This window comes from Pteropus alecto, unplaced genomic scaffold, assembly GCF_000325575.1.
Source record: "Pteropus alecto unplaced genomic scaffold, ASM32557v1 scaffold213, whole genome shotgun sequence".
Lineage (NCBI taxonomy): Eukaryota > Metazoa > Chordata > Mammalia > Chiroptera > Pteropodidae > Pteropus > Pteropus alecto.
This window is the reverse complement of record NW_006434829.1, coordinates 4,518,785-4,533,022: the sequence shown is the minus strand read 5'-3', so window position 1 is coordinate 4,533,022 and position 14,238 is coordinate 4,518,785. Positions and strand designations below refer to the sequence as shown.

Genomic DNA, 14,238 nt, shown 5'->3' with positions numbered 1-14,238 from the left:
TATGGGCACGACTGGCATTACAGGAAGAACCAGATGATTCTAAAGAGGTCAGATTTTCCCCACATAAAATGTAGATAAATCCAATTTTTATAGATAGTAAGCAATAGGACAGAAAAGATAGACTTACAAATAGGAATATCTGCTCTTCTCACTGCTAGAATGGCCTCATTCTAAAAATTCCTGTGTAAATTTACTACATAGAAAAAGAAGCCAAATAGGGCTGCTTTGGAGCAGTGGCTTGAGTCCACACTGGATAATCTAGGGTCTGCAAATCAGAAGGATTAATCAAGTTTGTTATTGTACGTAAGGAGTTTTCCATAATGCCTTGCTGTATAAACACTGTCCCACATTGTATGGGACGTAGTCATTACTGTCAGATAATGTCAGCCACAGAACCGATGTAAATCTAAATGATCTTGGAACATCGAAACTTAGGAAGATTTCAAGAGAGCCAGTTCACTTCTTTCTAGAGATAGGAACTGAATACCTAATTTATCCAGGATCGTTGAGTTTTTTAAACCTTTGTAGGTAGATACCTCCTACCTGTCTCAGTAGTCCATTTCAGTAATTTTTTTACCTTTAGGGAAATTAGTTTCTTTTTTAACATCTAATATTTGTCATGGTCTTATCATGCAGTAGGCATTAGGTGAAGTACTTTAAATGAATTGTTTACTTCCTTTTAGTTATGGAGTAGGTCCTTAGAGATTAAATTTAGAAACCGAAATTTTAAGATAAATGACTTTCCCAAGATTATTAGAAACTGGCAGTACCTCAGCTCAAACTCTGACGTCAGATTTTGTTCTTAACTACCAATCTGCACTGCATCCCATAGAAAATGTTTTTGTGTGGACCTGGCCCTTATATCCATCGTGTCCTTTAATGAAAGCTTTTCTCTGTTTGGTTTTTCTTTTTAAAAAAATTTTTTTTTAGTCTTGAAGATAATGATTGACATCAGTTCTTTAGGCTAAACAAGTTGCATTTTTTAAAAATTGTCCAGAGAGCTTTTCAAATATTTTTCAAATAATAAAAACTATTTTGAAAAAAATCAGTGTTTATAGCTGAAAGTTGTATATTCTATGGTATTTCTAAATCATATATCCAAGAGTCCAAGGTAGAGTTTTTTATGTTTAGATTATATATGAACAGTTATGATGCATTACTCAGCTACTCAGCTCCCTCTAACACGGACCTCTCAAATTTTCATCTTCTTATTGTTCTTTTTCCTGATCCCATACATTTTTTTTTTTAACGTATTTATGTGTACTACTGAAGTGGTGAAAAAGGAAGTAGATTTCATTTTGTGTATTTCTTTTTTAGGACAAGGCCTGGAGAATGTCTGTAGTGAAGGCATCAGTAGACATTCTTAAACTACTGTGCGACATTCAGAAAGGTAGTTTCTACCTCTGTTCCCTAATCTTAGTTTTGTTCTGAAGTTTCTCCTTTTCGGAAGGGAGCAACGACAGCTCTCATCCTTACCCACAATTTTTCTGGCTTTGATTGTCTTTATTGATCCCACCCATTTTTCCTTAAGGCAAAGAGTCTTCTTTGCCTTATTCTTTTAATTAGTAGTGTAAGAAGAGAAGCATCAAAAATCAACTTATCATTTCCTTATGGGCTTCAGTAAGCTACTTAATGCTAGATTAGATTTCTTTGGTGCCTTGCACTTATTCGTATTTCTCATTTATCATTTGGTTAGGAAGGGAGGAAAAACCCATTTAACCTTGAACTTAAATAAAACAAAGTAACTCTTGGGGGGAAAAAAGGTACAATTTATTTCAGAAAAATTACCATTTCTCTTGTTACCCATACTTCTCTTTTCTACCTTCAGAAAGAATAGATTTCTTTTTATACTTAGATTGTTTCATATCAGCATCTTAAAGGAACAGTACTAAAGACTTGAGATGTGAAAACCAAAGCTAATTAAAATTTTAGCTTTTATAAATTCTGATAATATGGGAATTTAGATGTCTGCTGTAACTTTTAAAAATGTAATTACAGACAATCCACAGAAGAAGGATGAATGTGAAGAAATTTTGAAACTATTTAAAGCTGTTGCCAGCTTACAGGTAAAGACGTTAAGCTTTATTGAAATTATTACTTGACTTGTCAGTGAATTTGACACTGGTGCTCAGCCCTCCCATCTGAAGTTTTCTGCACCAGCCTTCAGGGACTTGAGATATACTGACTTTCCTCCTCTTCCTCTCTCTCTCTTTTTAAAAACAATTTTATGGAGATAAAATTCACATAACCATATATTTCATCCATTAAAGTGTATAATAGTTTTTGATATTTTGCATTTTTTTACTTGTGGTAGAATACATACAACGAAACTTTCCATTTTTACCATCTTTCAATATAAGATTCGGTAGCGTTAATTACATTCACAATGTTGTCCAACCTTTACCATCACCGCTGTCTTCTTTGTAGCACCTCAAGCAGAAACTGCCCGTTAAGCAACAACCCCCCGTTTTTCTCTCCTCCCAACCCCTGGCAGACCCTAATCTACCTTTGGTCTCTGTGAATTTGCCTGCTCTATATATTTCACATAAATGGAATCATGCAATATTTGTCCTTTTGTACCTGGCTTTTTTTTACTCAGTTTAATGTTTTCCAGGTTCATCCATGTCGTAGTATGTGTAAAACTTCATTTCTTTTTCTGGCTGAATAATATTCCACTGTGTGAATATACCGCATTTTGTTTATCTCTGGATAGGCACCTGGAAACAAGCTGGGTTGTTTCTACTTTTTGGCTGTGGTGAATAAAGCTGCAATACAGATGGATATATAAATATTATGAGAGGAATTTCTGAGTCATGTGGTATTTCTATATTAGTTTTTTAAGGAACCATTCTCTTTTTAAATTATATTCTAGTTTATGCTTTTTAAAAAAAATGGGATTTAAAGTATCTTTATAGGTTATTTAACTTAGATGGCCCTGAATAACAGCTAACAAAGCTTGCATTTACTCAGTGCCTACTCTGCCTGGCATTGTGTGTATTATCTAATTGTCACAATAGCTCACCACAGAGGACAGTGTTATAATTCCCACTTACGAATGAGGAAACTGGGCCACCACAGTGTCTCTAAGCAGTGTGAAACACAGTGAATTATCTAAAGACACAGGCCCAAAAGATTAGTGTCTATTATTTCATAATATCTTAATTTTTTTTCTACATAGTTTTATTCTAGACAACTGCCCTAAGATTTGAGATTTGAAAGTAATTAATATTATTTTGGCTCAGGGGCCTTCCTGTAAAAGATTTTGTAACTAGAAGGACTTTCAAGAGTTAACCGGTAAGTTTTGTCAAATAGAAAATTGGGTAGATTTCAGGGTCTCTTCGTGAAAACGTAAAATGAATGCTGGCAGAGTTAACTCTCAACTGTCTTATCTCGAAGTATATAAAGAAGAAATAATTTACCACAGTTTTTTGGACCACTGTTTCTCAAAGTACAGCCCATAGAACGCTAAGGGTCCTTGAGACCCTTTCAGGGGTCCCTGAGATTAAAACTATGTTGAAAGCATCAATAAATTATTTGTGGGGTTTTTTTTTTTGTTTTTTTTTTTGTCCGTTGGCTTCATAATGGGATAATATCACTCCAAAGGCTAGTGGAATGTACACTTTTACATGCCCTCGTGTTTTAAAAATTTCTCAGTTTAATTTCTAATATGGTAAATATTGATAGATAGCCCATAAACAAAAGTTTTGGGGGGTCCTCAATAATTGTTAAGAGTGTAATGAAGGGCTATGACCACAACGTTTGAGACCTACTGCATAAGACAATAGATGTCTTTGTGACAAGCACTTGGAGAGTCAGTGTGACTTCTCCATGTTCTTAAATTTGAAAGAGATATTTCAAAGCAATGGCTTTGATCTAGGCAAAGTCATGTACATTTATCACGGTGCTATTTATTGAACATTTATGGCACCAGGTCTGTTGATTGGGTCCAGGGCTGCTGCTAAGCATCCTGCTGTGCACAGGGCACCCCCCACAAAAAAGACTTAACCTGGCAAGATTGAGAAACCCTGCCCTTAAGTATGGCATCAAAGCAAAAACCTGCCTTACTCCCACCCCCTCTCGATATTCTCCCCTGGCCTTCCATGGGAGTTTTTTGTTTATTGGGCCAGAAAAGTAAATTCTAGGTCTGGAGTCAGCTGCCACTCAGGAGTTATTATAGAAAGAGTCAGCTGCCACTCAGGAGTTATTATAGCGAAGCTGGCTTCTTCAAGCAGCCCAAATCTAATGCGCACCCCGCCTCCTTCTGTCGGGGCCTCCCCACAGTTCTGGCTCATATTGTCAGTAGTGCTGATGTTGAGAAAACCATGAGTTAAAGTGATGTTTTTCTATTTTCAAAACTTGTTATAAAATTATTACTTCCATAACTCGAGCTACGTTAATGTCCGTGGGAGTAGTCTTTGAGGGAGAGATAAGAAAGGGAGATTTGAGACACCCCCATGGATTTTCACAGAGGATAAACTAAACGGCCTGGCGCTTTGTCTTGCTTGCCCTGCGACAGGAGAACTTCGAGGTCTATCTGTCGTTTGGTGATTACAGCAACCGCTCCTTGGTGGCAGAGCTCCGGGAGCAGTACATCAAAGGCCGAGAGGTCGCGCAGGCAAAACCCACTCCCAGGAGCATGGCGGAGAAGGGCGGGAGCATTGAGTCCAAGCTGCACCGACAGGCGCTGGCCCTGCAGGTGTCCCAGCAAGAGCTGGAGGCCGAGCTGACCCTGAGGGCCTTAAACGACGGGAACGTGGAAACGGCGCTGAAAAAATGCAGGTGAGGTCCAGTCTCCGCACCAAACAGCTCGCCCGAAAGGAACATTTGCTTCATTTATTTATGTCTGCGGTGTCAAGGGCAGGGACAGTGCTGCTTAGATTTTCACAGAAGTGATTCTTGGTTTCTCTCCCTGAGAGTCTGTTTCATACTTCTGGGTCAGAAAGTAGTAGCATAGAGGACACGTGACTAATACCACATAGTGAGGCGACCTAACCATCGAGTTTAGGTCCCCTTGCACACCGACAGTTAACATTATCCCCAGGTAAGTTGAAAGACGAAGTGTGCGATATACCGTGAAGACATTTTAAATGTCGGTGAGTTATGTATTAACCCAGAAAAGGCGAGTGCGTCTGACTTCATTGCGAGTGTTCTAATGTCCGACACTTCCTTTCTTCCAAAGAGACTTGTTTAGGTACCACTGCAACACTGACACCGGGAAAGTGCTGTTTCTGGCATGTCAGAAGCTTTGTCAGATGTTGGCTAATGACGTTCCGATGACAGCACCCGTGGGACTAAATCTTCCTTCCGAAATACATGATCTAGCCTGCCAAGCTGCCACCATCTGCAGTCCAGGTGACAAGCTTTGGAATATACATAGTTTGATATTCTCTGGTTCATGTCATACTTGTCTCCCAAATTCTGTCTCTTTACAATTGGACATTGCAATAACGAGATAAGAGGTCGAATCTCCATTTTACAAAGAGGCCATTATAATTAATTCTCTATGGGAATTATTGTTTTTAAATATTTCCAAATACTAACAATGTTATTCCTGACCCTTGACGATATTCACTTTTACAGGATTGTGAAATGCCTTCCCTCCCCATATGTGATCTTTCCAGCCAAGCTTAAGAAAACAGCTGAACTGCATTATTTAGGGTTATGTGGAAACCTCTCTCTCTACTTAGTGGCTTTCCTTAGCATTTTAAATGGCCATTATTAAAAGGTTGTTTTCATTATTCTAAACACGTGAAATATCAGTTTAATGATTTTCCTCCATTTTCTTTCAGATTTTTTACTAGATGCCTTAGAACTATGTAAATATACTTTAACAGCAGTAGAACTTTCCAGACAGTGCCAAATGGACGACTGTGGAATTCTAATGAAAGTAAATTGCTTTTGAATTTCTTTTCCTTTAGCAAAAGCCTTGCCAATCCATTATGTACTATTTTTAATTCACATGCATAATTTACACAAATGCTCACTATCTCTCATGTGAATGAGATAGAACAGTGGGCATGAGACCACTTCTCTTTTCCAGTCACATTTATTGGCTTTAATTTGGTCAATATATGAAACATTGGGTCTCAAAACAAGACATCTGTGGACATTGTCCTTATCTTAGGGTAATAATTTTATTTAAAAATGGCATTCTTATAAGCCATAGACCAGAAGAAACTGACTACATAGTTGTTTTTGACAATCAAAAACATTTGGCTCTAATAACTGATTCTGGATTCTGCTTGATGAAGATGGTCATCTGTGAGTGTACTTATTTGTGTCTTTTCTGTGCGATTTGGTATTTAGACTTCTTTCGGGACTCATAAAGATCCATATGAAGAGTGGTCTTACGATGACTTCTTCAGTGAAGATGGGATCGTTCTTGAGTCACAGATGGTGCTGCCTGTTATCTATGAGTTGATTTCATCACTTGTCCCTCTAGCTGGTAAATCTCTTTTGTGTCGTTATTTCCTATGTGTTTCTGCTTGACGCAAGTTTAAACTGTAGAGGCTTGGAGTGAGAACTGCTCACAGTAATATCGATAAACCTCCCAAGCATAATGCTGAACGAAAGAAGCGAGACACGAAAGATTACCTAGTGTATGATTCCATTTACAAGAAGTACCAGGACAAGCTATAAGGAAGCCATGCCGTTGGAAGTCAGGGTAGTGGGACCCTCAGGGGCGGGTAATGACTGGAGCGGGGCAAGAAGGGGCCTCTGGGTGCTGGTAATGTTTTATTTCTCGGTCTGAATGCTATCACATGGATGGGTTCACTTCATGGAAATTTATCCAATTGTATCCTTATCTGTATTTTTCTATATGTATACTTACATTTTTTTAAAGTAGCAGTTTGCTCAAGAACATTATTTGATACTAATAAACAATATTTAAATATCTCTGTGATATGAATATGTGCTCCATAAGGGAGTTATTTAATTTAGTGTTATTTGATTTATTCTCTTTCATAGAAAGCAAGAGACATCCCCTGGATTCTACGAGTTTACCATACTGTTCCATTAGTGAAGGTATTGCCATCAGAAATGTATATCGTTGTATTACGATTTTGTAAATATACCAATACAGAAATTCCTTGAAATCCTGAATATGAATCTGACTTAATGTTCTGAACATAGTTACTTAGTTATTACCATTACATTATTATTCTTCCAAAGGGTCAGGAAAGTGTGTCATTAGGTTTATAGCCTTTACTTTTCTGAATCTGTTCATATATTTGGATCTTCTAAGAGGAGAAATGGTTTTCCTCAACTAATGATTTAAGCATTTCAAAATAGGCAAGTTATGATCAAAGTACTTCATTAACTCATGGACTTAAGATATTTTCTGGCTTTGATTGAGCCTCACGTTAACTCTCATTTATTAGCTTTCAGAACCAATTCTGTGACTATTAATCTTCATTGAAAAAGTATGCTGTTCTGGAAAACGATTTTCAATAATGTGATCTATCTTTATTTTTAAAAAATCTGAATATTGTCCATCAGTGGATGAATGGATAAAGAAGAGGTAGTACATATATACATGGAATAGTACTCAGCCATAAAAAAAAAAAAGAATGCAATCTTGCCATCTGCAACAAATGAATGGAGCTAGAGGTTTATTGTGCTAAGAGGAGTAGCTCAGCCGGAGAAAGACAAATGTCATATGATTTCACTTACATGTGGAATCTAAAGAAGAGAATAAGGAAACAATACAGAAACACTCGTAAATACAGAGAACATTTTGGTGGTTGCCAGATGGGAGAGGGGTTCAGGATTGGGTAAAATAGAGGAAAGGATTAAGAAATACAAATTGCTAGTTACAAAATAGTCATGGGGATGTAAAGTACAGCATTGGGAATATAGTCAGTAATATTATAATAACTAGGTACAGTTTTGGGTGGGTACTAGACATCAGGGTGATTAATCACTTTGAAAGTTATATAAATGTCTAACCACTATGTCGTACACCTGAAACAAATATAACATTGTATGCCAACTGTAATTGAAAAATAAAACATATTTTTAAAAATCTAAATATTAAAATACTTTTACTCAAATAAAATACTTTTATCATTTCACAGGAGACAACTTTATTTTACCTAGTATAAATTCCATCTCTGCCCTGCTTCAGAACCTTCAAGAATCTAGCCAGTGGGAGCTGGCCCTAAGATTTGTAGTCTGTTCTTTTGGTACCTGTCTTCAGTACTCTGTGTCAAACTTCATGAATGCCAGTTTGAGTGAAAAGGTATAGTTTCAAGAACAAATATTTTCATTTTGGGCAAATATGTGGATATAGATACAAAAGCACTGCCAAACTGAGGAATTTGGAGTCCACATTTTTCTGTTTGGCTCTGTAGCAAGGAAATTGATAATTCGTCAGATTTAAGAAACACTTGTTGAGAATCTACTCATTGGTGTTCAGGGTACTGCACACTTTTCGTACTCAGTCTTTGCAACAACCCCAAGAGTCTCCATTTTGCAAATGATGAAACTCAGATTTGGGGAGGTAGATGAGTTCCCTGAGGCTTTCGGGGCAGTGGTAAGTGTTCTTATTTTGAGCCCAGTGACCACCTTAGGTCAGAACCCTCTGCCTGCTGTTTGTTTCATTGTGGCCCAAATTATTATACTCATTACCTGAAAGCATCATTGAACAGATTCTAGAAGACAAACTACCCATTAATAACTCGCTTACAAAGCTGATCTCACAGGGAATCACGTTCATTTCTACTACTCTTTCGATATTTATTAAATGCCAATTTTTAAAAAATTACCTTTATTGAAGTATAGCTTTCAGAATTAAAATGCACATGTTTGAAGTGTATCAACCAATGTATTTACTTTGTCAACAACACCACAATCAAAATATGGACTCAAAAGTATAGATTGATGTAAAAATCAAGGTATTTTAAAAGGTTCCTTTTTGTCCTTTCCCAGTCAATTCTCCCCCAGCCCCGGCTTCCTGTCTATAGATTAAATGCCAATACTTTTGCATTTAGTGATGAGTTTTCGAAGTTCCTTAATATTTAAGAAAAGTTTTCAGAATGATGCATAGAAGCTGACCTAATGAGTCTTTTGTTCTTTTCCAAAAGTTGTTTGGAGAGACCACATTAGTTAAATCAAAACAAGTTATTATGGCTCTGAAAGAGAAAGCCGTCAAGTTTGTCAGGGGAAACGCTACAACACTGTTGCACAAAGTGAGTAATCGGTTGTTCTTGGAAAGCTTTTTCCTTTTTTATTTTTATTTTTTCCTCTCTTCTGGTTGCTTCTGATATCTCTGAGTTTAAGATTGAGGAGGGGGCGGGGATGTTGGGGATTTGAAGTATAAGAGTCATGCGGTAGACAAGGTAAAGGTTCTGTGCTATATAGAACTTGTTATATTTGCTCTCCTTAAATTTTTAATACTGATAAGGGACTTTAAAACTAAGCAGACAAGTTGGAATTATTTTACTATGACTTTTCACGAAACACTTGTTCTTTCCTAGAGTCTATAATTAAATTTAGTGACAAGCCTTTAGAGAACAAACCCTGTTTTGATTGTGAAGATTTTGCCTCTCTGATGCTTTCTTCCTGTAGGTATTTAATTGTCGCCTGGTGGATCTTGACTTGGCATTGGGTTACTGCACTCTCTTACCTCAAAAAGAAGTGTTTGAAAATCTCTGGAAGCTCATAGATAAAGCATGGCAGAATTACGACAAAATTTTGGTAATGCCTGGAAGCACAATATCGGTTCTCGACTTTTGAAAGATTTAGGGGAAGAAATGCAGTTGGCTTTGCCACAGGGTCTTAAAGATTTAGCAGAACAAATGTCGCACTAACTCAGTGTCTACCAGCTTTTCCTTGACACGTGCCATGCTGGTGAAAGTCATAGGCATTGCTCAACCCAAAGAATTAGATACTTATTTCCTAAAATCTGCATGCAGCCATAGAACCTCACTTCTTCTACTTTAGCATACTTGAAACCTTAGATACATAAGCCAGTTCTTTTTTGTAGGACAAATAACTGATGCAAATCTTCTCTCCAATGTTGTGTGTTTTAAAATTTACCCTTTGTGGGGTTTTGCTTGCAGGATAACTAAAATTTGGCCTTTTCGTATGAAGGAAAGCCAAACTAAAGTTATGTCATCATACTAAAGACTGAATGACCTAAATATCGTGTAAGCAATGACTGAGTACAAAGCAGTCTATGATATTCCGCACTTGTTAACACAAAGAAAGGTTATGATTTTTTATTGTTGAGTTTCATCTAAAAAGTGTTAGAACATACTCTATTTGTAGTTGAATTTTAATTCTATTTTCATTTTTTAGGCAATATCTCTGGTGGGCTGTCAGCTGGCCAGTCTATATCAGGAAACAGAAATGGAGTTTAAGTTCTGTGAACTCAGTACTGATGCCCAGTGGGGTATTCGTCTTGGTAAACTTGGTGTGAGTATTCTTTGTAGTGCCACGAAGTTTTATCCATTCTGCTATCTACCCAGTTGGGAAATTGAAAACAGAGATCTCATTGTCCTTTACTTTTGGGGAGAGGATATATATACTGACTCAAATTTTAGTTAAGTATACACATTGGTGCTTTCAAAGAAAGAAAGGGCCTTTTGCTTCTTTTTTTTTTCCTATATTTTAAAGGAAATTAAGAGGCTTGACATTTTCATCTGCTTAGCTTTCTCATTTATAGGAATATATCTAGCATTAATTGACATTTATACTATTTCAGGCATAGCCTTTAGCCTCATACTTTTGTACTGCTGTTATTTGCTTAAAGATATTAAAATGTATGTTCAGTTGTACCAATCTTTAAGAACTCCTACCAGGGAAAAGTAAGCGGCTCTTATTTTTCACTTTGCAAAAAACACAAAATCTTGTTTTCTTTATTATAAATGTAAAACATTTTATTTTATTTGCAAATAGTCGACTTATCAAGAATGTAACCACTGCAGAAATGGTATATATTTCAAAGCCTAATTCCCATGCAGTAATGTGACTGGTTGTCACTAACCACACTTACTGATGAAGAGGCAGGGGTTAGTCCGCAAGAGATTGTGGACCCACAGCCAGATGTACCTGAAATCTCATAATGATGGTCAAATTGGGTAGTGTGATAAAAATAAAAGTTGGAGGAGCTATAGAAAAATGTTTTTCTATAAAAAAGGGTAGTAAAATGGCTTGTCACAATGGCACCCTTATTCTAATACATTTTAGTTAGTGGGTTTTTTTGTTTTGCTCTTTTTATTAGATTTCTTTTCAGCCAGTTTTTAGGCAACATTTTCTCACCAAGAAAGACCTCATTAAATCCCTCGTGGAGAATATCGATATGGACACAAGCCTCATTCTGGAATATTGCAGGTAATTCTTTAAGCTTTAACAGAATTTTTCCTGTTAGCTTAACAAACTGGTACCCCTTATTGCGAGACACAGTAATACCGACAATTATTACATGTGGTCCATGGACCTCTGATGTCTTTTGTTCACCCCCACTGAATAAATCCAAGACCAGATTAAATTCTCTTAACGGTATCACGTTTTAAATTCGCTGTTTAGTGTTTCCCAAACTGGCCTCATGATAAGCATCACCTAGGGCCCTTAATTAAAAACATGGATTTCTGGTCCCTCCCTAGCGGGTCTGGTCTAAGGCCCAAGAGTCTGACCCTTATAAGGAGCTTCAGGTGATTTCCATCATCAGGGAAGTTTGGGTATTCTTCTGATCAACTAAACTTCTAAGTCAGATCAGTGTAGGGCCAAGGCAATCTTAAATTAAAAATTAGTGAAAAGTATGATTTTTAGGGAAAATTTTAAAAAACAATTTCATAAATTAATAAAACCAAAGATTAGATCTTATTCGTAGACACGGCTTACTGTGATGGGTAGGAATAGAAGATTTGTAATTTATCTCCCAGCTGTTTCTATCTAATAAATGTGACCAATTTCCTGGCACATTATTAGTTTCAAAGAGCTTTCATTATCTCATTTGATTTTTATAATTTTTATTGCCTATTATTGTCGATTTATATATGAGGAAACAAACCCGTATTAGGAGACCTGCTTCAGTTGAATAAGCAACTGCTTCTAAAACTAAGGGTGCTGAGACCCTCATCCGATCTGTGACAGATGACTGGGATCTGAGTTATCGATAGATAACAAGGCCGCTCAGGGCATTTCCTCACCAGGCAGGCATCTAGTTCTTTCTCCCTGCAGATGGTAGGGAGTAGAGTAATGACCTTGGCTGTCACCATCCTGAACCTGCAAGTCAAGGACTATAGGCTGCTCACAGTTCTGAGTGGCTCTGACTTAACTGTACTTTGAAATAAAAGAACTATGTCTTTCTTCAGTTTGGACCGCTATAAATCCAGAACAAGGTGTGCACACTCTTGTTTACTAATTCAAACTCTTGGTAGATTTTTGTGTGTTTTACAGACCCCCTTTTCTTAGATGTAAATAGCTATAATAATGTCAAGTTCATGTCACAATCATTGTGGTTATATGGCATTGGTGGTTTGTATTTGTATGACAGTGACATTTTTGCCTCATGCAGTCCAGCTGACTAAAGTTAGATGACCTTTAGAATTTCAGGGAATGATTTTAAAATGGTCACACTTAAAGCTTTTTTTGACATTTCAGTTATTCTGTAGGAAAATTAAACTCCCTTTGTCTTATTAATAAGGCTTTAAAAGGCATTTCAGTTATGTCTTTGTCTATGCTAACCTCATTCTTAATTTTTAAATCTTTATAATTTTTTCTAATTCAGATGGAACATATTAAAATTAAAGTCCCATGTTACCTCACCCCTCAGAGACAATCACTGTCAAAAGAGTTTGGCCTTTATTGTTTTTATTTCTTTGTATACATTGTGAATTTGTTTTCATTAATCAAAAAGAGAAACATACTTTACATACCATTTTGGAGCATGTATCATTCACTTAACGAAATGTCTTCTAAGATCAATACATATAGCTTTTCTTTGTACCTATTGAACTCTGCGGTATTCCTTTGTATGAATAAGTTATTTAACCAGTCCTTTATTGATGGATAATTGAGTCGTTTTCACTTTCTAAATATTACAAACAGTTGTTGCTTTGGACATACTTGTATACGTATCTTGGCTACTTTTGTGAAGTGTGTGAATGTGGAATTACTCTAATAAAGGACATAAATATTTTCAATTTTATTACAGATTTCCCCCCCAACATTGTGGCAGTTTACGTGCTCACCAAGAATAATAACTGACTTTTTTTTCCCTTTAATAAATCAACACTTTTATTTCCTTTTCAATAAGTTTAAATTCTTGCGGGTTACTGCATTACATGGGTCTTGTTCCCTGTGGTCTTGGCGGGAAGGTTGCTTCAGAATTTGGCTCAAACCATGCCTGTTTCCTTGAGCATACGTTACCTTCCCCTGGATCCCTCTGGTTTTGTTCGGTTTGCCCCAAGAGTCACTGTATTGTTCTTTGCTTTGTACACATAAGCACATCTTTTACCTACTTTTAAGAAGAGCTGTGTGCTCCCTCGAGTTCCGGAGACTCTGCATATAGGCAGCAAAAATGGCCTTGGACCACAGCCTTTCAGATGTACCCGTCACTTTAGAAGGCCTGCCTGCTGCCAGCAGTCCTCCACAGGCTCCAAGGTGGCAGAAAAAGCAAGAATAATACCTGATTTTTTAAAGGCAGTAGTTAACTTCGATAATAGGTAGACTATCTGATTATAAGATTGGATAACGAGAAGGTTAGATTTCAGTGATGGGAGCATGAATCTGAGTTTTCTGTTGAGAAATTTTGTGTGGAAACGCATGCATTTGGTGTGCTTGTTGTGTGACCGAATGCTTCTTTTAGCACCTTTCAGTTGAACTGTGATGCAGCTCTTCAGCTGTTCATCGAAACGCTTCTTCACAACACTAACGCCAGCCACGGCCAGGGAGAGGCGAGCTCAGAGTCTGCAAAGCACCTGCATTCCAAACTACTGGCCAAAGCTGTGGAAATGGTTCCTTTACTGACGAGCACAAAAGATCTGGTCATCAGTCTTAGTGGGATACTGCATAAGGTAGGTGAGCGATAAAATGAATTCATCAGGTCATTTCAAACATCCCTCCTGCCCTTAATTCATTAGGTATAAGGAATAAATTGGAAATTCAAGTCCTACATTTTGTATAAACTTTTAATTTTGAAGTAATTTTAGATCTCTTTACTTTTAATATAGTTTAATACAGCAGTTTTCCTGTCTTTTTTTTTTTTTTCAATTGAAATAGCCTTTTTTA

General features: G+C 36.9%; 1 protein-coding gene across 1 annotated transcript in view; it reads left to right on the top strand.

Moving 5' to 3' along the window:
- The window catches only part of KNTC1 (kinetochore associated 1), a 56,571-nt gene that overhangs the window by 24,793 nt on the left and 17,540 nt on the right, over nucleotides 1-14,238 (top strand). Inside the window, 14 exon segments of the mRNA XM_025045519.1 lie at nucleotides 1-47; nucleotides 1,318-1,390; nucleotides 1,999-2,066; nucleotides 4,517-4,779; nucleotides 5,180-5,352; nucleotides 5,790-5,887; nucleotides 6,307-6,445; nucleotides 6,970-7,026; nucleotides 8,079-8,242; nucleotides 9,087-9,191; nucleotides 9,571-9,699; nucleotides 10,303-10,419; nucleotides 11,228-11,337; nucleotides 13,817-14,024. The exon segment at nucleotides 1-47 is cut by the window's left edge and continues 58 nt beyond it. Of these exon segments, the coding sequence (XP_024901287.1) occupies nucleotides 1-47; nucleotides 1,318-1,390; nucleotides 1,999-2,066; nucleotides 4,517-4,779; nucleotides 5,180-5,352; nucleotides 5,790-5,887; nucleotides 6,307-6,445; nucleotides 6,970-7,026; nucleotides 8,079-8,242; nucleotides 9,087-9,191; nucleotides 9,571-9,699; nucleotides 10,303-10,419; nucleotides 11,228-11,337; nucleotides 13,817-14,024 (1,751 nt within the window).